The sequence below is a fragment of the Rhamphochromis sp. 'chilingali' genome (genome assembly GCF_963969265.1).
Source record: "Rhamphochromis sp. 'chilingali' genome assembly, chromosome: 7".
Lineage (NCBI taxonomy): Eukaryota > Metazoa > Chordata > Actinopteri > Cichliformes > Cichlidae > Rhamphochromis > Rhamphochromis sp. 'chilingali'.
The window spans coordinates 14,337,224-14,363,134 of NC_137934.1; the positions used below are offsets into that span (position 1 = coordinate 14,337,224).

Consider the following 25,911-nt stretch of genomic DNA (forward strand, 5'->3'; position numbering starts at 1 on the left):
AAGCACGGGAAAGAATCAGAAAATAAAAGCCAGGGAGACCGCCTGTGAGGATGCCAATTAAAACAGACAGCCCATACAGGAGGAGTGTGTGCATGTGTGCCCTCTGGGAGTCACTTCTCTCCTCTTATGGGGTGTCTGTTTGCTAAGGAGAAGGAAAGTAAACACACCTATCCCCCCACCCCCCTCACACACACACACACACACAAGAAGGGCTTTCCCCTAATGTTATTGAGTTAGAGCGAGCGAGAGTGAAGAGGGATCATCCGCCATCTGCCGAATCATGAGTCACTCTCTTTGTGCGTATCAGCTTTCAATCACCATCACCCCATCAGAGTCAATACTCTGTCTCGCATGCATTTATCCTCATTTCTCTTTATGAGGCACCGCACAAAGAAAATGATGTGTACAATAACAGCATGTCATCACAAATTCATCTTCAGTGCTAATATCAGCCCATGTGCAACACTGCTTGAAGTAAAAGTACACATTCTGATACTTTATCCCCCCACAGCAGTATCAGGGACTCACACACTATCATTTTGATTTTTTTTTTTTTTTGTTCATTAAAAAATAAAGACTGTCAACCTGCTTAAATAAAACATTTACAATGCAGCATCTTACTACTTCAAAGAAGACAGTCCAATATAATATAATATAATATAATGAAGCCTTGTTTTTGTATTCAAAAATACTCCAAACGGCTCTTTAATTTATGTTGCTCACCCCCAAAAATCAGCTTTATGGAAAAAGTTGGGGTTTTGCTGTTTAGAAATATTGGCCAAATGTATTTAAACCAGTTATTTTTTGCTTTCTCTTCCTTTTTAAGTTCCAATTTCCTTCGGGGCCAACATTCGGGATCAATAAAGTTTTATTAAATTGAACTGAATAAAAAGGAACTATCCACAAAAAAAGAAGAAGCCACCTTCAGAACTTAGCATTGCCATTATCTAGAGATAGTTCTGCTTTGGGGCATTTGATACGCACAGAAGCTGTTTGTCTACCACTATTGAATAACACGTTAACTACATACGTGGCGTGATCAGATTAGATGCTAATGCTCCAACAGGACAAAAATGCACAGCTTCAGCGAAATATATGAAATGAGGACCAGCGCAAACTCTGACAAGTGAAGCTGGCGTGTCACAAGTCCAACAAAAAAATGCACAATGAGTAAGGTAAAAAAAAAAACACCAAAGAATAGGTTTAAAAGCCAGAAACCAGGACATGGCATTTCATATAAAAAAAGGATATGATAAAAGGTTTTGTCTTCTCTGAACAACTGCCACAAAGAGGAGGCACATTTGTTAAAATTAGACATTGGCCACTCTGAGTCACTGGCTTGGTGTCAGTGCCAGGACTGATTTGATTAAGCAGCTCAGCTTTCAACCAGACATGACCAATCCCCGAGGTCTGTTTTTCATATTCACAAAACTCTGATGTGCCACTAATACAGGCTCTCTGTAAATTATGCAACATTATGTAACGTAAATATTACAAGGACGTGCAGCTGTAAGTGTTTCGGGGATGGTTTTTATTATTTATTGTTCCCTCCCAGCACAGACAAACCAGCCACCGTGTACAGTACGGGTCATCTAGATGAGAATGTGGCCCATTAAAGAGTGATGAGATCATCCACTATTGATTTTCCACCGTGCACGTGTGTTCATGTGGAGCACTCCACGCCACAAAACTGCAGCAAAGGATCGCCTTCTCTACATCCTCCTCTAGTGTGTTTATACAGTACGTGTGCGCCTAATGTTCGTGTCCCACTTGGCGGTTTAGTGCGATTCTTTCAGAGGAACCTCATGACTTAGGAATGCCGTGAATGGCTCAGAGGCCTTAAGATGGGAAAGTATGCATCGATTTTGGAGATCATTCCCACAACATTAGCCTGCACTCGCTCCTCCGATCACTATGACCTCTCTGTTGACTCATTCATCTGCTAAAGCACAAAAAGCTCTCTATTAGGAGGTGTGTCACACATCTGGTCACACACACATGACTCTAACAAGACTGCCACATCTGTGCGTGTCTGCGTGTTTGTGTGTGTGTAGCCTATGGGAGTTTTCAGGCATCTCCTCAGGGGCCTGTGTCTTGACTGAATAAAAGTCAAGTATGTGTAACAGCAGACATAACTCACTGAAAATGACCTGTAGACATACAGTATTTCCACCCATAATGCATCTGACTGACCTCGACTTCACCCTTCAAATTAATCATGTTTCATTCTAGCTACTGCGCTTTGTTTCTCATGCTGTAATGACCTAAACACTCCACCTCTTACCACCCCCACCCCCTCAGTGGAAAATCTGGCTTTTCACCCTTCGATAAATTAAACTCCCAAACCTAATTCATAAAGTAAACACGATACGGAACAATGTGTACAGTTCTAGGACATCAGAGATGAGATACAGACAGTAACAAACTGGGTGTCGTTGTTTAGTTAAATCCCTTTTATCAACACACATTTTTGTAGACAGGATAAAGAAACGCCATCGTCCAAACTAATGTTAATTTACTTTTAAATATGACAAAACGAAGAATCCATAACACAGCACCATGAACAGGGTTTCGGGCATACGAAGGGAAAGTCCACACAGAAACAGAGTAGCAGAGATGCACTAACCAGAAAGCATGGAAATCAAATCAATCAGTCAATGAAATTCAGTGACGTGTAGTGGCGACAACCAAAATAAATATTAGTAATGTGAATTGGGTATATCCCAAGTTAAACGTCTTAAATTTACCAATGTACAACATCCCAACTCTCACCTATGGTCACAAGTTCTGGGTAGTGAAAAGCAGGAAAAACTCCTAATTTGGCAAAGCAACTTAAAGCCCAATATCCAGACCTCTTCTGAGAATTCAAGGGGAGTTTTAATTCAACATGATCAATGAGCTTCTTCTGATGGATGGCCGAGCTCAACATTAGGGATAAGGTGAGGAGCTTGGCCATTCGGAAGGAGCTCAGAGTACAGCTGCCGTTCCCCAACATTGAAAGGAGCCAGTTGAGGTAATTCGGGCATCTGACCAGAATGGTGGCAGGTGCCTCACAGGTGAGGTGTTCTGGGCATGTCTCACCTAGAGGAGGCCTTGGAGCAGACCCAGGACACGCTGGTGAGATTATATCTCATGGCTGGTTTAGAAGACTTGGATAAGTGACAGGAGGAGGATGGATGGAGGTTATGTTTAAGTACACTGAGTAATCATTTTGTTGAAGTATCCGATTGGCTATCGAGAATCATGTAATTCTACTGGCATCCATAATGACTACATTTCTGGTATCGCGACATCTCTTTTGCAGATACGATCAGCTGAAACGAGTTTCCTGTGTTGGTTGCTTGGCTCAGCATTAGAGATGAGATGATGAGCGCAGACATCCGCAGGGAGCTCAGAATAGAATCACAGTGAGAGGGTTTGGGCATCTGATCTGGTTGCCTCCCTGATGCCTTCCTTTGGAGATTTTCCTCACCTATCTAGAGAGACACCCTCAGAACTCACTGAAGAGATTATATAATTCATCTAACACTTCATGGGAGCACTTTGGGATCCCCGAGGATGAACTGGAATAGCATGTAGCTACTACAACCAACTTTGCATAAGCAGAAGATAATAAATGTATGGTTGTGTGGATGGATTACTCTAACGAGACAACATCCTCTCCAATTGTGAACGTTCAGTCAGCCGGCTCCTGTCCTCACACACTCGTGTTTCACTTGCCGGCTCTCTACTACAGAAGACTTTTGCCACCAATGAACCAAAAAGAAGAACAAGAGCGAGCAAACAGGTTCACCAACTCCTTCCTCTACCTAAACAAAAAGTCAGTTACTTTATTATCTCAGAGAGGAAATTAGCATCCAAAAACAGAAGAACACAAATACATGGGATCAACTAAATGCAGAACATGACCACAGGTATCATAATGAGGAGTGAAGCAAAAATCTGTCCTGTCTTGATCACAACTTGTTGCAGCCAGCGGGGAGCTTCTCTCTCTTTTTCTATTACATGTATTATTCACACAACAAGGGCTGCAGAAATTATCACCAACTGCACATAACAGACACCATGTGCTGTGATTCCTCTCTGTGCTTTTACACTTGGGCTGAATGTCTCAAAGCACGGCTGTCTCTCCCATTTCTTTGGGTTGTGAAGACACTAATCTTCAGATCTGGCTGTCTTCGAATGTAGCTAACGTCTGACTAATTAAACAGAACTTGAATCACGATGTCTCTATTTGAATAAGGACTCTTTAAGACCCTGACAGAGGTGCTGACACCTGTAGTGGACTGGTTTGTCTTCCCCCTGCAAGCATGCGACCTTATCCCAGTCATGAGACGTTCTGCTCGGGAAGCCTGAGGCTGTACTCTTCCCAAACGCCCCCCTTCTTTGATCTCCTAATCACCTGGCTCAGCCTGGGCCCGAAAAGCGAGCAGGGAGCGGCTGCAGGGGCAGGAGGAGGACAATAATAACCACAGCAGTTGCTCTGGAAGGGAGATTTAAACCTTTTTTTTTTTTTTGGGGGGGGGGGGGGGGGTCATTTAAAGGTTGTAGTTTCACGCTACAATGTGATCACGCCCCAGCATACCGAAACTAATGAATTTACCTGTTATGCATCATTCAAGGTTACAAGGTGAGATCTGGAGCCTCTGAACACAGTGCCACCTGTTAACCTGACAACAAACAGCATTTCCTGACACCGCTCACGTACCTCTTCGTGTTTGAAGAAGCAGCCAGTTCGAGTGAAATCCACATCCCCTTTTGTTACAGGATCCAGTGTTTGTTTACCATTTGTCTTCTCACAAAGAAGCACATGAATGCTGCAGAGCAGCTTCAAAGCCAACTTGGACGCTGTGCCTGTCAGGCCTTCCCAGCATCATGTAAAAAAATAAAATAAAAAGCCATGGTGCGATATAAATACCACACCGGCATCAGTTTAGCAATAATAATATTTTCCCGGAAATACCTCATAGCTGCACAAAAACATATATAAAACAGACTGAACTGAAAATTACAAACACTTGCATTCTGTCAGTGTGTGGAACTCTCTCGCCCTCTCTAAACACTCGACCCAGTCGTGGGATCAGCAGAGGACAGGAGCTGACTCCCCATTAAACTGTCACATATTGACAAATTCTGCCTGGGATAATAGGGTGCTGTGTCTAGTTATGATTTGGCCTGATGCTCGTTTGTGTGGCTTTAAAAGTGCACTTTGCTTCACATGCTGGTCTCTGGACTTTGCATAACATTCCTCTTCCCCTCCTGTGTCAAGCAGGGTTTTGCAACCGAACACGAAGAGCCCCCTAAACACCCCTATTGTCTCCGAGAAGCCCTGTGGTGGTACCGAGCAGCTGACACAGTGTTCAGTGCGGAGGTCTTTTTCTGCAGCTCAGAGGAGGGCTGGCTGACTGGAGCTGCGGTTTCTTGGCTCATTTCTCGTGCACTGACCTGAGATGAAGCTAAAATGTGCCTAATTTTTACAGAGTGGACCCCTCCACCCTGTGGAATCCCCTCCAGCACTCCCCCCTCCGGGGTTCCCCGCCCCTCCGGACATTGTTGCGGTCATGGGAAGCAAATTCAAGCAGGCTGCTTACCTTAGTAGGTTGGGCAGAGGGATGGAGCCGGAGCCTGACCCCAGTATTCCCTTCTTTCCGCTCAACAATTTCTCCACCAAGGCGACATTCCCAGTCCGGGCGGCTTCCAGCAGCTCCTGCTCCTTCCCCATCCCGGACACAAGTTTGCAACGACAAGGAAATAGAAATCCAACAAATCTCCCATATACGCCTCCTTTCCTCCCACCCCCGACACCTTTCTTCACTGTCTGGTGTGGGAAAGCATCAGAAAGGATTCCTATCACTGCATGCTGCTGCTGCACGGTGGAAATAGGTGTTACTGATGCTGCAGATCAGCTCTGGCGCGCACTGCTCTCCTAAGTTCACGGGCATGCACGGGTCCGCTTCACTGCACTTCTCCCCGGTGCAGTGCAATCAGGAGCAGCGGGGAGAACCGAAGCGAATCCCTGAAGTGTGAAGTGAAGAGTAACCAGGGTTTAAAAGAGAGAGGGGGGACAAAAAGGAAAAACAAACTCCTTCTCACTCCCAACTCTCACTCCCCTCCGCTTCTCGTCTCTGACGCTCCTGCCGGTAACAGCCGGGAGGTGAAACTCCATCCGCCGCCACAACAAGCTGTCCTTCCCCCAGCTGCACTCCTCTCCTGCGAACCAAGCGCACTGCCCGGTGCTTTTCTGTGTCGCCTGAACCTCAACGTCAACTCACCTGTCGTCAAACACTGGGCTTCCTTTTCCTGCTTACAAAATAAAACAACTTTTTTTATTCTCATCCTAAATCCTTCTACATCTCACACTTGAGTGGTTTTGGATCCAGATAAAGCTGGAAGCCAGCAAAAAAACTTCTCCAAATCGAGAAGATTAACTGCTGTTATGGGGTACAATAGCTACATTATGGAGACAGAATTTCGGGTTAGGTAGGTTGAATAAATACCGACTTGTTTAGATCTATTTTGAGGCCCGGTAGATACTTTATGACAGTATTTAGGAGAGCAAATTGCTCTTTAGCTTTCAATATAAGCAAAGCACAATATGATTATACACCCTAAACAAAGCAGCAGAACTCATTTGGGGCTAATCATTTATACAAATAATCACTATTATTTCTGAGCCATGTTTACTTCTGCTGCACTTATTCCCAAACACATTTACTGCTAAATTAGTACTTTTTTAATGGCCCCCTGGAGTACTGGGTCCCCCTGGGGTAATCGGCTGTTAATTAGAAGCCTTCTTTCAAATCCTTTTTGCTTCTGGTGCTTACTAATAAACACTCTGGAGATAAAATAAGCTAAAATTATTATGCTATTCCTGTACTGAAGAGAATCTAATTAGATTTTGTCCCTTATCACTTATGCGATGCTAAGCCTTTATTTTGAAAGCACTCCTGCTGTGCTTCCTCTGTTACCACGGGTTACCTGACTGGCAGACTTACTGTACGTGGATGACGATGCTACAGCACCAACGGGAGGCTATGCCTTTGTTAGGTTCACACTCGCAGCAGCCACCGGCAGTAGCAGCCGCTGCCGCTCTCACACCTCAAACTTATTCTGGCACACTTGCACATGCGCACTCCTCCTCTGTGCGGACAGTGTATTCTCGTCACTGCTGAATAGATTTAGAAGCAGGTGAGCTCCTAAAATATCCCGCAGTCATGCTAGAGCAGAGTTTGTGTGAATGCAGAGGAGGGATTTGTCGTTTTTTTCTCTTATGTTTGCTGTGACAGCCTGGGAAACTGAGACTCCCTCCACCCTCTCCACTGCGCCCCCACTCTGCAGGTCGGTGCAAGCTTGGACCTGCTAAATTGGAATTTAGAAGCAAATGTTGCCTTTAAGCACTCCACCTGCAGCTGCAGTTCCCCCCCCGAATTTTATAAGTGCTTTTAGGCAATTCAAATGATTAAAGTCTTGAAATTAAAGAATAATTTAAATATGCATTTATTATTTTCTTCATTAGTCAACCTTGGAGCAAATAAAACTTTACTTTTTCACATCTATGCGACGATGACAGTAAACTACAATTCAGCTTTTATGAGTTTCAGTATATTAGGTAAGAATTTAATATCTAACAACCCCCAAATTATCCAAATGTTTTTGTTTTATTTTTAAATTTTTTAATGACCTGATTATATTTCTCAGAAACATACACCCTCAGCTGCTGCTGAGGCTTCAAAGGCTGTGTGTGCTCGCTCCACGTGTTTCCAGCTGTGGCAGCATTCAGATTAAGGTCCTGCGTGTCACCTGTTGATCTGAAATCAGGTCAGCAATAGCAGATTTCGGCAGCGATGGGGGAAAACAAGCTCTTTGTTCGCACAGACTTATGATATTACTGTCATCCTTGCACCCACATGTTAGTGATTACATGATGCTGCTCAGTGAGAGAGCTGGATCAAGCCTCTGCTTGCACAGGTTACTACTATTATTGATTATACAGTATTTATGTGACATACATATCCCAGTAATGTGTAGGTCTGCAGATGTGAAATAATCATTTAAAAACACATGTCATCATGATCACATGTTGTTTACTTTGTGAACATGTAGAAGCTTAGGCTGGTGGAAATGTATGGTGGCCCTGAGGTGCCAAATGCATACATAAATTGCTTTTTACAAAAAACAAAACAAAAACTCATGAAAATACAGGTGCTACTTCATGAGATATTCTCACTGGTCACTTCATTAGGTACACCTTATTGGATTGGGTCTCTTTTTATCTTTGTAGCTGCCTTAATTGTTTGTGGTACACCCACCCAACAAGTTGCTGGAGACACTCCTCAGAGATTTTGGTCCGTACTAACACAATAGGATCCCATAGTTGATGCAGACTTGTCTGCTGCACATGCATGATGTGAATTTCCAGAGATGCTCTGTTGGACTGAGAGCTGGTGATTGTCAAGGCCATTTGAGCACAGTGAACTCATTGTTATGTTTAAGAAACCAGTTTGAGATGATCTGAGCTTTGTGACATGCATGGTGCCATCCTGTTGGAAGCAGCCTTCAGAAGATGGGTACACTGATCATAAAGAGATACTCAGGTATGTTTTGGTGTTTAAATGATGCACAGTTGGTACTAAGGAGCCCACAGTGTGCTGAGAAAGTATCCCTCACACCATTAAATTACCACCAGTCTGAACCGTTGATTCAAGACACGATGGCAATACTTTAGCTTTCTGATCTTAGAATGTTTTTCAGTCTATTATTGTCTGCTTTTAGCGAGCCTGTATGAAATACAACCTCAGTTTTCTGTAATTAGCTGATGTACCTAAGTGGCCGAAGAGTCTATATTAATCTTGTTCAAAGTAGTGAACCTACCAGCAGACTGTCATTTCCTTCCTCATAAGAGGTGCCACTAGTATGACTGAAAACAATAGACTGCGTGGCACAAGCTGAAATTGAAATGCTCCTCTTAAAAAAGACCAAACAAAACCCATTTCTTCTGCAATACTATAATGCTTCTATAATAATTCAGTTTTTTTATTAAACCTGCACACTATCATTGTATAAAATATCACAGGATCGCTCCAACGCTGAACTAAAACCAGAGGATGAAACAGTGAAGAGGCAGCTGCAGCCACACTGGGTGTTGGACACAGATTTTGCACTTCGCACTCAGCCGAGACTCAACCTGATGCCTCTCTCGTTCATCCTATTTCCCACAATCCTGCCGCACATGGAGCTGGCAATCCTTGCACTCTGCTCCACACACACACACACACACACACACGCACGCAGTATATAAGTGAACGTGTAAACTTTGCTTACATAAATGGGTCTGCACTGTGACGTAGCTGTCATCACAGACACATTAAGCTGCAGTATGTAAACAGCAGAGGAGAGCAGAACTTTTCTGTCTCTTAGACACACACACTTGAACACTTAATGTCCTTCTATGACTCACTGCACTTCTCCAGCCATAAAATGTCATGACCATTTATGTTCACAAAGACCAAACGCTCTGCTGCAGCGCTTCAGTGCAGCACGTTTGAGCCAACAAAGTGGCTGCACTCTTATTTAAAGAGCTTCACCCTCCAAGCTTCAATATTTAGCAGTATTTCTTACACACACACACACACACACACACACACGAGCAGTTTTAAAAGTGTTCATTAATCTAGCTTTCAAATAGAAGTTTCAAAAGTAAGTTATGTTGCGGTTGTGCTGTCAGAATGAATTTTTATGTTTTTTTAATTTGTTATTTTTCAAAACATGTGTTAGATACGTTTGACACCAGCGTGCCTGTTGTATTCATCCAGCCAAATTTTTTTAGCACCTACATAAATTTACCTCTCAAATCAAGTCACATACATTTTGTTAAAAGCCTTTTCAATTTGTGTGAGAATCAATCAAAAAGGGGCAGTCGTTAACCTAACCGGTGTCTTGGTGATTTTTAGGAGGCCAACAATGCTGCTGTGTAAATTGTAGATGTATGAGCTATACGGCTGTGCTTCAAAAACAACACATTTTCACATACAAAAAAATGAAATATGTAGTGCTCCTGTATAGGCTGAGATAAAGTGTAGAAATAGCAGAAATCGCTGAAGCACTAAAAGACCAGGAGAAACTGCCCATTTTAGAAAGACAGTTTCTTAGGTTTTCACAGGAAAGCAAAGAAACTATAAAGCTCCAGTATTAAATCAGCCAATGTGGTTTTTCTCTTATTAGCCAACAGTGATTAAAGTCCAGCTTTTAAAGTTTGGTAGCTAAAGAGGGAGCCTCAATAGTCTGAAGCTGAAGACGACAACTATTTGACAAGGGATAAGACAAAGACGCGTACATATAAACATCTTTCTGCCCCTGTTGGATTCAAACTATCATACTGTAACAGTGCTAGGTTAATGCAGTGTTAAAGAGTCGGAGTTAACGTTTGGTAAAACTTTGTGCTATGGCGCTCATTTTCTATTTGTTTAATACATAGTTGTCATACAATTATAATGCCCTACTAAGCATAATCATGTTCTATGCACACCCTCTGGGCCATTAACTAAATAGAAACTTCACCATCGAGCCAGAAACAGTCATAGAGACTGAAATTGGAGCTCTTAATGCTTGTAGTTTAGTTGCATAAAAATAGGCTGCGTTTTTTTTTTTTAAGCGCTATTAAAGGAAATATCTACTCTCACAGTTCCTCCACCTTAAAAGGCCCAGACGGAGCAAAGCATGGTAACATTGTATTCTATGAAGGAAAACTCTTATTTAATGGCCAAATAGAGAAAGCAATTAATATGGGATTGATAGTGAGTTTAATAAAGAATGAATAGGCAACTAATAAGCAATGAGGTAATGGTGAATATGTTGATCTTAATATTTTAGATCAACATATTCACCATTATAAAAACATTTTAAAACATAGCTCAGCGTTTTTGTCTTTTTCCAAAACAAATGCTCACAGACCGAAGAACAACGTCAGTGTGTTTTGTTTGTTCATGGCAGTTTGTGTTTCACATTTTTAAGTAATGAGCTTTAGACGTAGGCACGGGAAGTCTCATAATGAGCCGAGAAAGATGTCTGCAAAGAACTTCACACCCGACACTTAGAAAAAGTGAAACCTTTTCAGTCGGATACCTTTTATTATTGTGAGTATTTCAGCAGCTTTGACAGACAAAAATACAACTTATTATTACGTGTGTATTTTTTCTTTTTTTAAGATAGTTTTTTTTTGGTTGGGGGGGGGGGGAGAACTAAGTCTAGGAAAAATGGGCCAAAATAAAGCAGACGTAAAGTAAAACATTCCTCTTTAAGAAGACAGCTCTGTTAAAAATCTAATTTCAAGTCTGAATCGCTCATTCGTGGAGGCAACTAGCTGTGTTTCAGGAAACCAAACAAATCAAAACATTGTTTTAAATTAAAAAGAAAAAAAACAAACATCCTGAAATGAATAAATGCACCTTCAGACCGATTTAATGTTCCGAATCCACAGACACCAAAAACTATCCTTTTGTGCTGTGCCGAAGCATGTGCTGTTAGAAAAGTCACTCCCCCTAAAGTAGCCGCACAAGCGTGAGGCATGGGCACATGAACAGATAGTCTTTGTGCGTCCACGGAAAATAAAATAAAATAAAATTACATTAGATGGCAGATTAGAAAATTCACATAAAGACACACACACACACTTAAGTAATCAGGCAGCTTTACGGTGCCCTAATTTTCCTCTTTTCTCAGAGTGGATGTTTATTTCCACTGTCTCTACTCGTCGGCTCAACTTTTCTCTCACAGTTCTGATTGTTGTATTTACATTGCCTCAGTTTTAAAAGTGCAGCACATGTTAAGGAGCTATTTACACATAATTAAAAAAAATAAAATAAATGGGAATGGGTGCGGGCGGGGAGGAACAGACTGGTGTCAAAGCCATGGAAATTCACACTTTACTTGTAAAGAAATGCTTGTTCTGACTGAGACATACACTCATTCAACTGAATCACTGCAAAATCATTCAAAGTTCTGTAGAAAATAGTTATGTGTTCCCATTCTTGCACAATATACACTGTACACGCTGCGAGGACGAGCAGGAACATGATTCGTCGCTCCCCTCTGAATATGAAAGCGCTGGATTACAAATCGAATTTCAGCGCAGTGCAAAGTAAGACATTCCTCTGAAGATACGACATTCAGCGTTTCCCCATGCCTACAGGTCTGAGTGAAGCTCACTGACGAAAAGCTGGGATGCTTTTTTTAATTGAAACTTGAACAACAGAAGCAGGTTTCTGGGAATGGTTTTCTGTAGGCACGACCAAAGTTAGAAATCTCATCTTCTTGCTGTCTCACACAAACACACAAAGGTGCGCATTTTATCCTTCTTAGCGCTGCAAACGTGTGAATTGTCCGCAATTAAAAGTGGAAAACAAAACAGATGACGAGTGTGTAAAAATGCGTTTTCTCAGAGTCGTCAAAGACTCGGGATTGTTTTATTTGTATAAGTCTGAAGTCACGCGGTGGCTCGTGAAAAGGGAGCCCCCATTGTAGTTTAAAAAAAAAAAATCATGTTCTTTTCCTTCTCATTTTGCGAGACTTGTAGGGTCTTCGAGAGTGGCGGTCTAGCTGGTGCTGACTTTGAGGTTCTTCAGTCGGTGAAGCAGCGAGTCCTTCTCCATCTGAGCCTCAGCCAGCGCCATCTTTGCCCGGGAAAGCTCCACCTTTAAACACTCATTCTCTTCGATCAGCATCTGAAAGAAGAAATAAATAAACATCACAATCTGCCCCACATACAGAATATGGAACATTTCATCCTTCATTGACCGCTGACATTCTCAGCAGTTCAGTTGCTGTTAATCAGCCAGCTCCAACCATTCCAGTCTCAGTTTCCCTACAGGTATGAAGTCATTCAGGTGTCTCATCGGTAGGCTTATTATACCCTCCCAGGGATCGCTGCTTATACGAAAACTTAAGAGAAATACTGCTTCTTTGGAAAGTTGGGCTGAACAGAAAACATAACGACTGCAGCAAGTTTTACCACAAAGAGGAAGAAGAACAAGCAACGGCTACAGTGAACAGTTTCAGGGGCTTTTCGTGTCTGATTCCACTGAACTATAGTGTGGCTTTTGCACATAATGACTTCTGTCTTTTAGCCGTGACCAAAAAGCCAGATGAGACAATAGGTCTTAGCTGCCTACAGTATGATGTAAAATTCTTGAGTCATTTCTCATTTCTTTTTATTGTGCTTGCAAAGAGACAGATTTTGTGGTAATATTTCAAAGCAGTCTTAATCAATAGAAGAAATGGACAGAGACCATTTAGACTCTTTGTTACTAACATCCAGTTTCAAAAACACAATTTGTTCATCAACAGTAGCTTTGCACCTACAGGGTGATCCCCAGAGAGCTATTAGCTAAAAGCTCAGTGTATCTCAGCACAGTGTGCAGTGTGTCTTTAAAAAAATTGGAGGAACTTGAAAAAGTGGAGGACAAAAGGGGAAGAAAAAAAAAAAAGCTATCTATATATGAAAGTCATCATCTCCTTAAGAAATAGGAAAATATCCAGTCAAAACCTGAAACAGGACCTGAGAGATGCATCTGACCCTTCAGCTGATCCATCTACTGTTCACTGACGCTTCATCAGAAATGGTCTCACCATCCAATATCTGTATCTGGAAAGCACCTGATTGGCAGTGGGTTCAGACTGGCCTCCTCAGAGCCTGGACCTTACCAGGACAGCTTCATCCATCAGGCTATCAGGAAGCTAAACTCCCTCCCGATTCTGACCCCCTCTCCCCTCTTCTCCACCACGGTCTCACTGAACTCTGTCACACACACACACACACACACACACACACACTCACTCTCTGACGCACTCACTGGCCTGCTCCAGTCACTTTGTGGAGCATTGGACTGCCATTACCTCATAAGACTTTGTTGTTACACTATCTCTTACCGTACACTACTAAATCTCCATTTGCACTATTTGCCTATTTTGCACCACTATGCCTTCTTACTTGAATATTGTATATTGTATATTGCATAGCTTTTTTTTTGTTATACGTAAAATTGTATTGTATTTATTTAAATTTTTACTTTTTAATTATTTTATTTGCATTTTTCTAATCACTAGGGTTTGAGAGTAACGCAATTTCTATTCTGTGTATGTCCTGTACATGTGGCAGAATTGACAAATAAAGTTGACTTGACTTGACTTGACCATTACTGACGCAACATGGGATCATTTTGACAAAGAACAAAACAAAAGGCAGCTAATATCCAAGCAAGAACTTTGAATGTCCTTCAAGAAGCCTGGAGAACTATTTGTGAAGACTACTTAAAGAAATTACAAGAAAGTTTGCTTAAGAGAGTTCAGGCTGTGCTGAAGAATAAAGGTGGTCAATAAATTGCTGCACCTAATTTCCATTTTTCCAGCAAAAATAAATGCAGAGAGGCTCAAGACTTTAAACAGTATTGTAATTCCAAACAGACCCTCGCCGTGGGATAAAGTTTAAAAGGTAATTTAGCTATTTTGGTGGCAATGAATAAGCATCGAGTAGATTGTAGATCTGGCTGAAAATGCAATGCTTTTCCTAAGTTTCTAAATATCACTCCCACTGTGAAACAAGCTCAAGCCAAACACAGAACTGGAATAGCTTTACCAAAGCAAAACCTGGCACACCATGCTTCAGCCTCCAGAATGATCAGAAAGAAACAACATTCTCATTTGGAGCTGTTTGTAGGAGAAAATGACAAAGAAGAAGAACAAAAACATGAACATCAACACTGTTTGCACATGTGGTGTTTGTTTATTTTTGCCTCTATGCTCTCTTTCCACTGTGTTTTGCCGTATTTCTCACCTTCTCCTTGTCAGATGGAGGGGGGCTTGTAGGCGGAGCCTGAGTCTGCGTCGCCTTTGAAACACCACAGATGCCGCCCACAGTCTCAGGGACTGGACTCAGAGAGCTGTCAATCACTGAGGCCGCTTGCTTGGGTTTGGCCTCTCCTGCTCTATCCACTGCGAGGAAAAAGAGAGAGGGAGAAGAGGAGGGAGTTCGGATGTGTGGATGCAGCGAGCGTGGACTTTAAAAAGCCACTTAATAGGTCATCTTATATAACTGCAGTGAATCAGCGCTGGAGTGGAGGTGGAAATATCTGGCAGATGAAAATGCGTGCACGTTTGTCACCTCCTATAGAGAAAGACCCGTCGTCTCTTCTGTGTACGATGAGGCTGTCGATGTGCAGCATGACCGGCGAGGGCTCCGAGTTGGGATTATCACGAGGGTCATCATCCTGCAGGAGACACAGCACATGTTGTTGGGACTGAGTGTACCAGAGACAGAATGAGGGAGACGTTTAGTCCAAATCCATTTTCTCAAATCAGTTCCACAGCAAAGCTGCTTGACCATGAAAGAACCAAACAGAGAGTAGAAAGGCCTTTTCTTTCTGTGTCATTAAACCTTTAGTTCAAATCCAAATGCCAATTAGGCCACTGTTCAAAATATTTAACTTGATAACAAGAGAGTGCTTTAGTCTGAGGCAGTGAGTTATGGGCTCCATTAGTAAAACTGGATTTGAAGCAATGAGACAAATTTCCCACTGAAACAGTTCTGTTGGTGTTCTGCAACAGTAACCTCGGGGTAAAACACAAACTTTGCAAAGTACAAAACTGAAATAAGTCTTTTCACCTTTAAATCAATGTGTGTGTCCCTGATGCTGATCTCCATGGGCAGCACCTGGGAGGCCGAGTCGTCCTCCAGGAAAAGGGAAAGGTTGCGGAGCGAGGACATCATGAAGCTCGCCGTGTAATCGTGAAGCTGCAGCTGGAGGAAACCGTTACGTTCAGCCAACGGGGAGTGGGCGGCGGCCCAGGGCCCGCTTTCCAGCCGAGCCCGGACCGCCGGACCGTGAAGGCCCTGGATGGATGCAGAGCTGGTCTCGCCGCCAGCTGGGAAGGAAGACATGTAAGCTGTTAACATCAACGCTACATTTGTGAAGCTTGGAGATAAGACAAGTCAGCTTAAACACACCCGACATTAAAATCCACCCAACATGAAATAAGGCTGGTGTGTCTTTTGAAAGTGTCCAGGAATCTGACAAGAAGAAAATTTCACTTCTTGTCTAATTCAAGATTTGGACCGTTTTAATCTCTCTGTGTAATCAGGTCAAACCATCAGCTGATATTAGCTGACTGCAAACTTTTATCTCGAGATGTTTTTGAACCTACTATGAACACTGGTCTCAAATTTATGTCAGAGAAAAAAAGATGGTGCCAAAATCTCTCTTTTTTTCCTTTTTCATTCCCTTTTCTCAACATCAGTGTAGAGTCACTTTATTAGGTACACCTTGCTAGTACTTGGTTTGATCCGCTTTTGGCTTCAGAAACAACTTAACTCTTCATGGCACAGATTCAACGAGGTGCAGGAAACATTCCTCTGAGATTTTGGTTCATACTGACATGACAGCATCAAACAGCTGCTGCAGATTTATCCAGTGGATGGAAGTAGGAGATATCTGAGTAAAGGACACTCATTTTCATGCTCAAGAAACCAGTTTAAAATGAGTTTTGTGACATTGCATGTTATCCTGCTGCAAGCAGTCATCAAACAGTCGGTACAATATGGGCAGACATAGTCGGCAACAATACTCAGGAAGGCTGTGGTGTTTAAATGATGCTCGGTTGATACTATGGGGTCCAAAGTGCACCAGAAAAACCCACTATTATCCCAAACAATTACTCTACCCGCAGCTGTTGATACAAGGCAGGATGGATCCATGCTTTCTTGCTGTTTAAGCTAATTCTCATCCTGCCATCCGAATGCTGGGGCTGAAAAATCAAGAAGCATCAGACTCTTTGGGTGCTACCATTCACGTGGATGTCACTTACCACCCACCAAAACACTGCAGCAGACCAAGCACACCATGTCACACTACCAAAAACTGCTCAGGAACCACTAAAAGAATGTCACAAAGAGCTTTGGGCACTGAACCTCGAATTATCTTCAACCAAATCTGAGCATCGGTGATTTCCACAGAGGTGTCACCCCGCAAACTACATCATGAAAAGGATCCACTGCTAACACCCACCAGGTGGGACTATACACTATTAGGCACTATTGAGCAGGGCATTTAAGACATTAATAAAGTTTAATATGCTCACATTGTTGTCACGGTGAAGTTTAAGGACGTTCCTTACTTCTTAAAATGTGTCAAAAACATCTCGAGGTCATCACGGTTACTTCTTCTAAATAAAGGGTGAATTTTAATATCAGGTTTACACAAGCTCAAAGTAAGAGGTGGGATGAATGAAAAGACAGAGGAAGAATAACATCAGAAAGACGAGTGGGAGACGGACTTGAACAGAAAGTTAAAAAGAAAGAAAGAACGAAAGAAAAGAAGCCGGAAGGATTTAAGAAGGTGGGCTGAAGGAGATCTTTTACAGTCCCATCGGCTCTTTCCAGCTGTAATGTTTAATTATTTCCAAAGCCTGGGGACTTGAGGGTTTGGTGGAAAATACAAGCAAAAGTTTTCATTTAATACTTTTTTATTTATTATATGAATAAAACACCTAGCACATCTAAGCTCCAAGGAGCTGAAAAGAAAAAGGTTTGCTGGTGTACTAATGAAAAAAAGAGTTTCACCCCTGAAAGACTTGAATATGACTACAGGAACTACAAAATGTGACTGTAAGAATCCTATTTTTTTGCTGGGTTTTTTTTGAGAAACAGAAGTAAAGAAGACAAAAAAATGAGTACAGAGAGAAAGAAGACGTGAAGTGAGAAAAGTCTCAAGGAGTCGTCAACGTCAGCACACAAAAGGGGGACATTCACTGGGCAAGCGCACAAATACAGACAAGCTTTTGAACAGGTGAGAGAGTCGCAATAGGAACACAAGGCATGAAAATGGCCACTTAAAGAAATCACTCTTTTTATTATGACAGCGAGAAGCGCGTCGCTTCCCTTTCAAACGCTCTCTAAAGGACAGTCAGGAGAAGGTTAATACTGTAGGGCAACTGCACGCCTAGCAAAAACACTCAAAGACACGCGCGCACACACACACACACACACACACACACACACACACACACACACACACACACACACACAGAATTCTGTCAGCTTTTCCTCAGATAAAATTGCATATTCTCTCAATCCTGAGCAGCCAGGGTTGAGGCGAAGAGAAGGAAGATGGGAGTGGGTGAGGAGAGAGAGCGAGGAAGCCGGCAGCCAAGAACTGAATGACTGTGATAAGACAGGGAGGGGAGGGGAAATGGCCTACAGAGGGAGAGAGATGAAGGAAAGGAAAGGTGAAGGAAAGGGAGGGGTGAATGACAGAGGATTAGTAGGAAGATGGAGTAGGACCTGGAGGGAAGAGTGAAAAGGAAGGTGGAGGGAAACAAAGAAGGAAGAGGGGGGGAGGTAGGATAGCTTTTGTGAGAGGAGGCGAGGGGTAAAGCTGGCATTTCTCTCATTGCCTGAATCACTGGACTGAAACTGCAAAGTCTGCTGCAGTGGAGAGATGAGGTAGTAGGAGGGAAAAAGAAAAAAAAACAGGGGAGGATGGAGAGAGAGGGTGAAAAAGGAAGGATGGGAGGATTTGGGGTTAAAGCTGTCAGCACAAAAAGTAGCTGTTACCCTAAATATGGCACGAATGTGCGTAGATTTGAAGGTTGCAGGCCTAATGTTGCAAATAATGGGACCACTCACTCCATTACGGTCACATTTATCCTCTGTTAAGTGCCACACACACACACACACGCACACACACAATACCACATCAGCACCCCGTGCTGCTGCTGCTGCTGCTAAAAAAAAAAAAAAAAGGAGCACCACACACTCCTCATGCGTTGCAACACACGCCGTCTGCATCTGCAGCGCATGCCACTGAGCAAGTCCTGCAAACCGTAACACACACACACACACAAACAAACAAAGAAACACGTACACAGATGGAAAAAGAGGCACGAATGCAAGCATGCACGCTAGGCTACAGATGGCGCATTAACACGCAGCAGTTACCTTGGCTGCTTTGTGCAGGTATTGGTACTGAACACACCATACCTGTGGGGAGTTATGGAGGGTAAATAAAAAAGGTGAAGGGGGTGGTTGGTAGTGGTGGGCTGTTAGTGTGCGAGTGTGTGTGTGTGTGTGTGTGTGCACTTGAGAAGATAAGTGGATTCAGACTCAGGCTGCATTCATCTACCAATCATCACACAGGGATGTGCCATGAAATGTCTGGCTTTGTCCCAGAAACTCCACCAAGGATGGCAATTCATTCTCAAATCTGAGAAGCACTCAAAGCCTTAAATGATCAATAAATCACTGCTGTAACTGAGAACAAACGTCTTTTTCCCCCCAACACTCTCTATATATCACCTTCCTGCTTTCACTGGCATCTGCTGAGAGAGAAATGTGGATGTCCTGATGTAAGCTGCTGTTCACCCCATCATTTCAAATGTGAACAACATTTTTTTTTAATGTCAGGTGTCGCCTCAGTATCCTGATGGTCTTTTCCAGGACCTTTATCACATGTTCCTTCCTCTCCCTGTCCTAATGATCCCTCTTACTCTCTGAAACACTCCACCCTCCACCTCCTAAAAAAAAAAAAAAAAAAAAAAAAAAGGATAAAAAGCCACAAAAAAAAAGCTGTAGCTGGATTGAGTCTAAATCCATTAACAAACACAGGTGCACACAATTTTACGTATTAGCACTGGTTTTGCTAATTATCAATTGACAATGTGGCAATATTCATGTGATAGTTTGGCATTTGTAACATTTAAATAAAAAAACACTCAAAAATAATTAGAGCTCACATGAAAAGCTGTTTGTCTCATGCTCATTCTCAGACAAAACTTTAAAACATGCGCGTAGCCGACTTGCATTTCTTACCCAGGCTGCGGTTGCTGAGGTACTGTCTGAGGCTGACATTTCCCAGCTGGCTGGGTGTGACCCGGCCCACCTCCAGAGCCACGGCTGTGCTCTCGCCCATGGCCTCCATGCCCACACACACCGACTGCACCTTCAACACCAGCACTGACACCTGGAGGTGAGGAATACATATTTAAAAATCGAATAAGCTGCGCATGCTGGCTTTTTATTGTTCATCCCAAAACCACTGTTTCTTACTGTATCTTTGGTGGGCTCATCAATGCTCTGTGATGCTGCGCTGGCAGAGTCGGGGGACTCTCCCCCCTCGTGCTCCTGACCAGTCGCTGCCTCGATGGCGCTCTCTGCGGTGCTTTGTTCACTGATGACGTCCTTGAAGCCTGAGATGGACACGTCGTCTGCAAAGTACATAAAGGAATACAAATGTGACACACACAGACAAATAAACACATGTATGATCATGATAAAGAGAACCATACACCCTCTGATGAACTCTAACGTTTTACATAACACATAATAAAAAGGATCTGTTATAAACTAAGTGCATGTCGTGATTCAATAGTTTGCAGAACCACCTACAAGAGCAATAACTGAGCTCACCTTTTTCTGTCCAACTTAATCAGTGTCTCAAAGTCCTTAAGAAGGAATTTTGGCAACTCCTTTTTAACAACACTGCTACTTTAGTTCATTGAAGTTTGCAGGCATTCGTTAATGCACAGCTCTCTTAAGGTCCCACCACAGCAGCTCAATCAGGTTGAGGCCACTGCAGCACCTTTATTCTTTTCTTTTGCAGCAATTCTGTTGTAAATTAGCTACTTTGCCTGGAATCATCGTCTTGTAGCATGATCCAATTTGGGCCAAGCTTTAGCTGGACTCAATGACTGCAAAAGGTGCCCATGTCCTATGGTTGCAAAACATGCCCAAATCATCGCCCAGCAGTTGTGCTGATATGCTGTGTCAGGCTTTCTCCAAATATAGGGCTGTGAATCATGTCCAAACACCTCCACTCTGGTCTCATCTGTCTAAAGGACACTGTTGCAGAAGTCTTGTGGTTTGTGTAAGCTGTGCTGCCATGTTCTTTTTAGAGAGAAGAGGCTTTGTCCTGACAACCTTTCCAAACGCGCCGTACTTGTTCAGTCTTTTTTTCTAGCTATGCTGTCATGAACTTGAAATTTTAAGACATGAACCTGTCTTGTGACAGGCCTGTAGTGTCTGAAGTGCAGTTCTTGGGCTTTTACAGTTTATCTGAGCATTGCAGGGGTCTGAACTTCTGGTGAATTTGTTACATCATCCACTCCTGGGAAGATTGGCAACTGTGTTGAATGTTTCCCACTTCTAAATAGTCACTCAGTGTATGATGATGGACTTCAGACTGTTTGAAAAAAATGCCCAAAACCCTTCCCAGTTTACCAAAACCTCAGCTTTTACAAGTGGATCTGATTAACAGCACCTGCCTACTATTTACCCTCTTAATCCCTGTGGAAGCCTTAAGGCTGTAGTTATTTTTTCCACACGCAGCTTCTGCATTGTTGGCCTAAATTTTGTTGATCCAGTATAGTATATCATGTTTTGTATTCATTAGTGTAACTTTTTCCTTTCTCATGTAATCCAGTTCACCAATGCACAACCAGCACAATGCTGCCACCTTAAGGCCAAACAGCAAGCTGCAACTACACCTACACAAATCATTAAATCTTGATCCCTGCGGAGATATGCTCTACTCCATGAAACACATAAGAAGTCCAAAGGTCAGGATAAAATGGTGGAGCTTAGTGCAACTACACGATATTTTTACCTCTTTCCAGCAGGCTGTAAGTGTCTCCATCCTCCATCAGGTAGCTATCTATGGAGATGTTGTCCAGGGACTGCAGAGAGGGGCTCTTCTTCATATTTTTATAGGACACAGAGAAACTGGACTGGGAGCGATCCCGCATCAAACGACCACTACAACACACACACATACACGGGCGCATGAGGAGGTGTGACAGTAGTGACCATAATCACCCCGATCACTCTGTTTCTGCTTGAGGTACAATTTTCATGCATGCAATTAATTCTAAGTTATGACAAATTTATGACAGACTGAGTAACAGTGACATAAAAAAGGAGTCCAGTGAAACTATTTCATCACATCTGATAGGAGTTTGTGTTATGCCGACACTAGCCGACACCACAGTGCTCTCTCTGAGCTGACAGAGCCTACTCGACAAGTCATGAATTAAATATCGCTTCATTCCTTTGTGTAGTGTTGTTTAAGGTCACGTAAGAACCAAGTGTGCTAGCCTCACCAGAGCGCCAGAAATAATCTCAAGAAAAATTCAGATCAGACAAAAAAATAAAAGCTGCTCCCGACAGACTGAGAACACAAGGCGGGGGGGGGGGGGGGGGGGGGGGGGGGGGACTGTCACAAAGGAAGAGCTTCCCATTTCATCTCGACCATGAAGGGTTAACAAATAGACAGCAAACAGAGGGGAGAAAAATAACACATACAGACATGCACTCATGCAAATGCATGCCCACAGAGGATGCACATATACACATTTGCATTTGTACTCATCCACAGACTGCAAGCAGGAGGACACACACACAGGGTACATGTACACCCTCATTAGCACAGCTAGTCACAGATCCAGTGGCTTACATGTTGGACATGGAATAAAGGGAGGTGGATCTGCTGGAGTTTGAGGAGCTGAGGAGATCAGATACCACAGACAAACTTCCTTTCCTTGATAGAGAGAAAACACACACACACACGCACACCTCGCATGGGTCAAAGCAAAGGTCAAGAGGCAGAAAAGGAAATGAATGAGTTAAAACACAGAACATCCAAATGTCGACAGACGGCAGATGAGAAAACACATGTAAGAAAAGACAGCAGCTTGTGGCTGGCCAACATTCAGAAAGTGAGACAGGTGATGTGAGAAGACTGAACATTCAGACTGACGAGCACTCATGTGGGAATTCGACACACAGCTCTTGTGTTCAGGAATAGACATGAAATTAGTGAGAGAAAGACTCATGTAGGTCAATGACAGCGAGGCACAGAGGTCTTTCTGAAAAAGCTGTCTGGATCATTTAACAAAAGTCTGACAACTGTGACATACGATCACTTCTCTGGATTCAGCACCGCAACGCTATTTAAACTGGGTGCAAATCATCTAGTAGAAAATATGTTTGCTGGTTTACTTATAAAATCTAATAGATATTTGATTTTTTTGACATTATGTTTGCAGCTAAGGGTGTACTCAGCACTTAGTACCGTTGTCTTATCCTGTGCCTACACACTCCTGCTCCCCATATTTTACTCCATTGCTTTTCTCTCTTATAAAAGGCACAACTAGTTTCATATGACGGTCACCTACGGAACCACTTTAACCTTTTACATGCAACTAAAATAGTTGGGCAAAAAAAAGGGATTGTTTAGCCTTTTTCCTACATAAATAACTTTATCAATTCATTAACTAACAACCCTGCTGTCAATTAATTTTCTGTCAGCTAAATCAAGTCATCAGCTGAACATTTCTGGACTACTTATTGAAGGCTGAACTAGTCTGGAAGTGGTTTAAGTGGTATGTTTCAAGCTTTAAAGATCATATGGAAATTAAGATTTCCGCTTCAAACATTAAGATTGTTTGAGTTTGTTTATCCCCCCCCTCAATTACACATTTGATTACTCTTCCTCGTCTCACCCAAACTGGTCAGTGTAGATGTCTGCTCATCCCTAAAGGTGATCGTGCTTTTGCTGTAGCTGCTCCAAAGTTGTGGAATGATCTGCCCTTGCATGTTAGGCAGGCCTCTTCTCTCTCCGAATTTAAAAGTCTTCTTAAAACATATTTATTCGCTGAAGCCTTTGGCATTGATTAGAGGGGTTGACTCAATTTGTTTTAACATGTTTCAATTTATTGTATCTATTTATTTTATCGTATCTCATTTTAATTTTCTTTACGTATGCTATTAACATGTACAGCACTTTGTGAAACTCTGGTTTTATGTTAAAGTGCTTTAGAAATAAAGTTGGTATGGTATGGTATGGTATCCCTGAGCCTGGTTCTGCTGAATGTTTCTTCCTGTTAAAAGGGAGTTTTTCCCTCCCACTGTCACCAAAGTGCTTGCACATAGGGTGTTCATATGACTGTTGGGGTTTTCTCTGTTGTATTATTGTACAATCGACCCCACAATATAAAGCGCCTTGAGGCAACTGCTGCTGTTATTTGGGCGTTGTATAAATAAAATTGAATCAAAACTTTTTCGAACTCCACAAATAAAAAAGAAACATATCCCAATTTAAAGTTGCCTGTTGTCACTTTCAAGGGCCTATTTTTGTGTTTCTCAGTTATATTTGGATTACTCCATGGAAGCCATGATCTGATCTGCAAATGCATATTTGCAATTTCGCAGTTTCCTCCCTGGTGACGAGAGCTCCGTTTCCAACTACAAGCGCACTCTTCAGCACAGAAGAGAACAGAGTATCCAAATTGAAGGAAACACTTCAAGACTAACACAACCGGGGGCATCCTTTTCTTAATAAAGAGTCCTGCTGTAACATCTTAACGCCTGAGAGAGAACGTCCTGAGCTGTCGTGCAGCCACACCAACACAATCCCCCCTCAGCCCTGTTCGTAACATTTGGCTCCCTGCAAAGTTACATTTAGGTTGTAGGGTCACTTTTAATAAATGAAAACCAGGGCAAATCTCAAATGCACATGAACGAGTAGTCAGATCAACCAGAGAGTGATCCAAACGCAGCAGGAGTGATGAAAGTGATGACACAAGGAGACGGCCTTTCAGGGGATATGTTTGTTTTTGTTTTTTTATGGGTGTGATTCTAGTCCTTGTATGGTAGCAAATTTGGGCTTTAGACCTTGGTTGGATAAAACAAGCATCTGTACAACATTAGTTAGGATGTTGACATTGTAATGGCCTCTTTAACATGCTTTCCCGACTGGAAAAGATTCTACAAAGATTAACTTGTTAATCAACAAAATCATCAGCAGACTAACCTTATTAAAATTATGCTTTGTTGAATCCTTAATATTTTTTTTGTTTCTCTCTTGGTGTTCAGCACTAACTTAATAATGCACTTACACAGCCTGTACTGCAAGCATCTGATTCCTGGTAGAGCGATTCCTCTTCTGCAAATGTGTGAAACTGAACTGTATAAACAAAACTAATTACTGGCTTATCTCAGCGGAGTCTAAATGTTGAAGCAGCACAGTTCTGCCTTAACGTATTAGTAATGACTCTGTTGTGGAAACTAATAGCATTCGTGAGACAAACTGAATACCTGGATATTGACTGAGGCATCTTTGCAGCCTTGTCTTTGTCACTCCAGTCTTTGCTGCTGAGTGGATCAGGCAGATGGTCACATGGTTGGCTTTTGGAGTCTAACCTAGATCCCATATCATCACCTCCAGACAACCCATCCATCAGCACCTCGCCACCTTCATCTGAACTCCCCCGCCCAGTCCTTTTAGCTGGAGTCCTCTCCTCCACTGACGTTTTGTGGTTCAAGTCGGGATGTGTAGTTGAAGTGGAAGCGGGAACGAGAGGTGCAGGAACCTGCATGGGTCCTCCCTCTAAGCCATGGCTACATAGCAGCTGGTCTACAGTGCAAGACTGCTTGGCTCTTCCACCTTCTGAGCCAGATCCTTCATTGCCTTTCTCTCCCCCGTCTCTCGCATCACTCGCAGGCTCCAGAGTTCCTCGGCTCTCTGAGGGCGACAGCTCCGAGCCTGGAGGAGATCCTGAACCCTCAGGCTGCGGAATGGGCTTCAGGAGCAGGGACACCTCTGCGCTTTTGAGCAGGAGGCCCAAACAGACGGTGAATGGCTGGCGATCTGCCGGATGGTGGGAAGGATCCTTGCGGTCTCTCTTGGAGCTCATCTTCTCCATATCCTGCTGTAGTGTCTGCTGCAGGGATTTGATGGTGCGCTGAAGCTGCATCAGAAACACATACTGCCGATGGCTTACCTAAACACATGCACAGAATAAAGGCGTTATTAAAGATGTATAAATGTGTTAATGCTGTGAAGCTTTTTTCAGGGGGTTGTTAACTATCAA

The 25,911-nt window shown here is 42.8% G+C and overlaps 2 protein-coding genes across 6 annotated transcripts in view; both read right to left on the reverse strand.

Annotated features, from left to right (window-relative positions):
• Positions 1-6,216, reverse strand: part of anks1b (ankyrin repeat and sterile alpha motif domain containing 1B) — a 285,379-nt gene extending 279,163 nt beyond the window's left edge. For all 3 annotated transcript variants that reach the window (XM_080887590.1, XM_080887589.1, XM_080887594.1), the window contains exon 1: positions 5,592-6,216. In XM_080887590.1, the coding sequence (XP_080743716.1) occupies positions 5,592-5,722 (131 nt within the window). In that variant the 5' untranslated portion in view covers positions 5,723-6,216. The remainder of the gene's footprint in view (positions 1-5,591) is intronic.
• Positions 6,217-11,208: 4,992 nt separating this feature from the next.
• Positions 11,209-25,911, reverse strand: part of bltp3b (bridge-like lipid transfer protein family member 3B) — a 33,486-nt gene continuing 18,783 nt past the window's right edge. Inside the window, exons 15-24 of one of the 3 annotated variants that reach the window (XM_080886078.1) lie at positions 25,136-25,821; positions 22,494-22,577; positions 21,648-21,796; positions 20,093-20,250; positions 19,856-20,006; positions 18,986-19,027; positions 15,656-15,915; positions 15,155-15,260; positions 14,828-14,985; positions 11,209-12,719 (exon numbers count right to left, since the gene is read on the reverse strand). In XM_080886078.1, the coding sequence (XP_080742204.1) occupies positions 12,591-12,719; positions 14,828-14,985; positions 15,155-15,260; positions 15,656-15,915; positions 18,986-19,027; positions 19,856-20,006; positions 20,093-20,250; positions 21,648-21,796; positions 22,494-22,577; positions 25,136-25,821 (1,923 nt within the window). In that variant the 3' untranslated portion in view covers positions 11,209-12,590. The remainder of the gene's footprint in view (positions 12,720-14,827; positions 14,986-15,154; positions 15,261-15,655; positions 15,916-18,985; positions 19,028-19,855; positions 20,007-20,092; positions 20,251-21,647; positions 21,797-22,493; positions 22,578-25,135; positions 25,822-25,911) is intronic. The other 2 variants (XM_080886076.1, XM_080886077.1) reach the window with 2 other exon arrangements.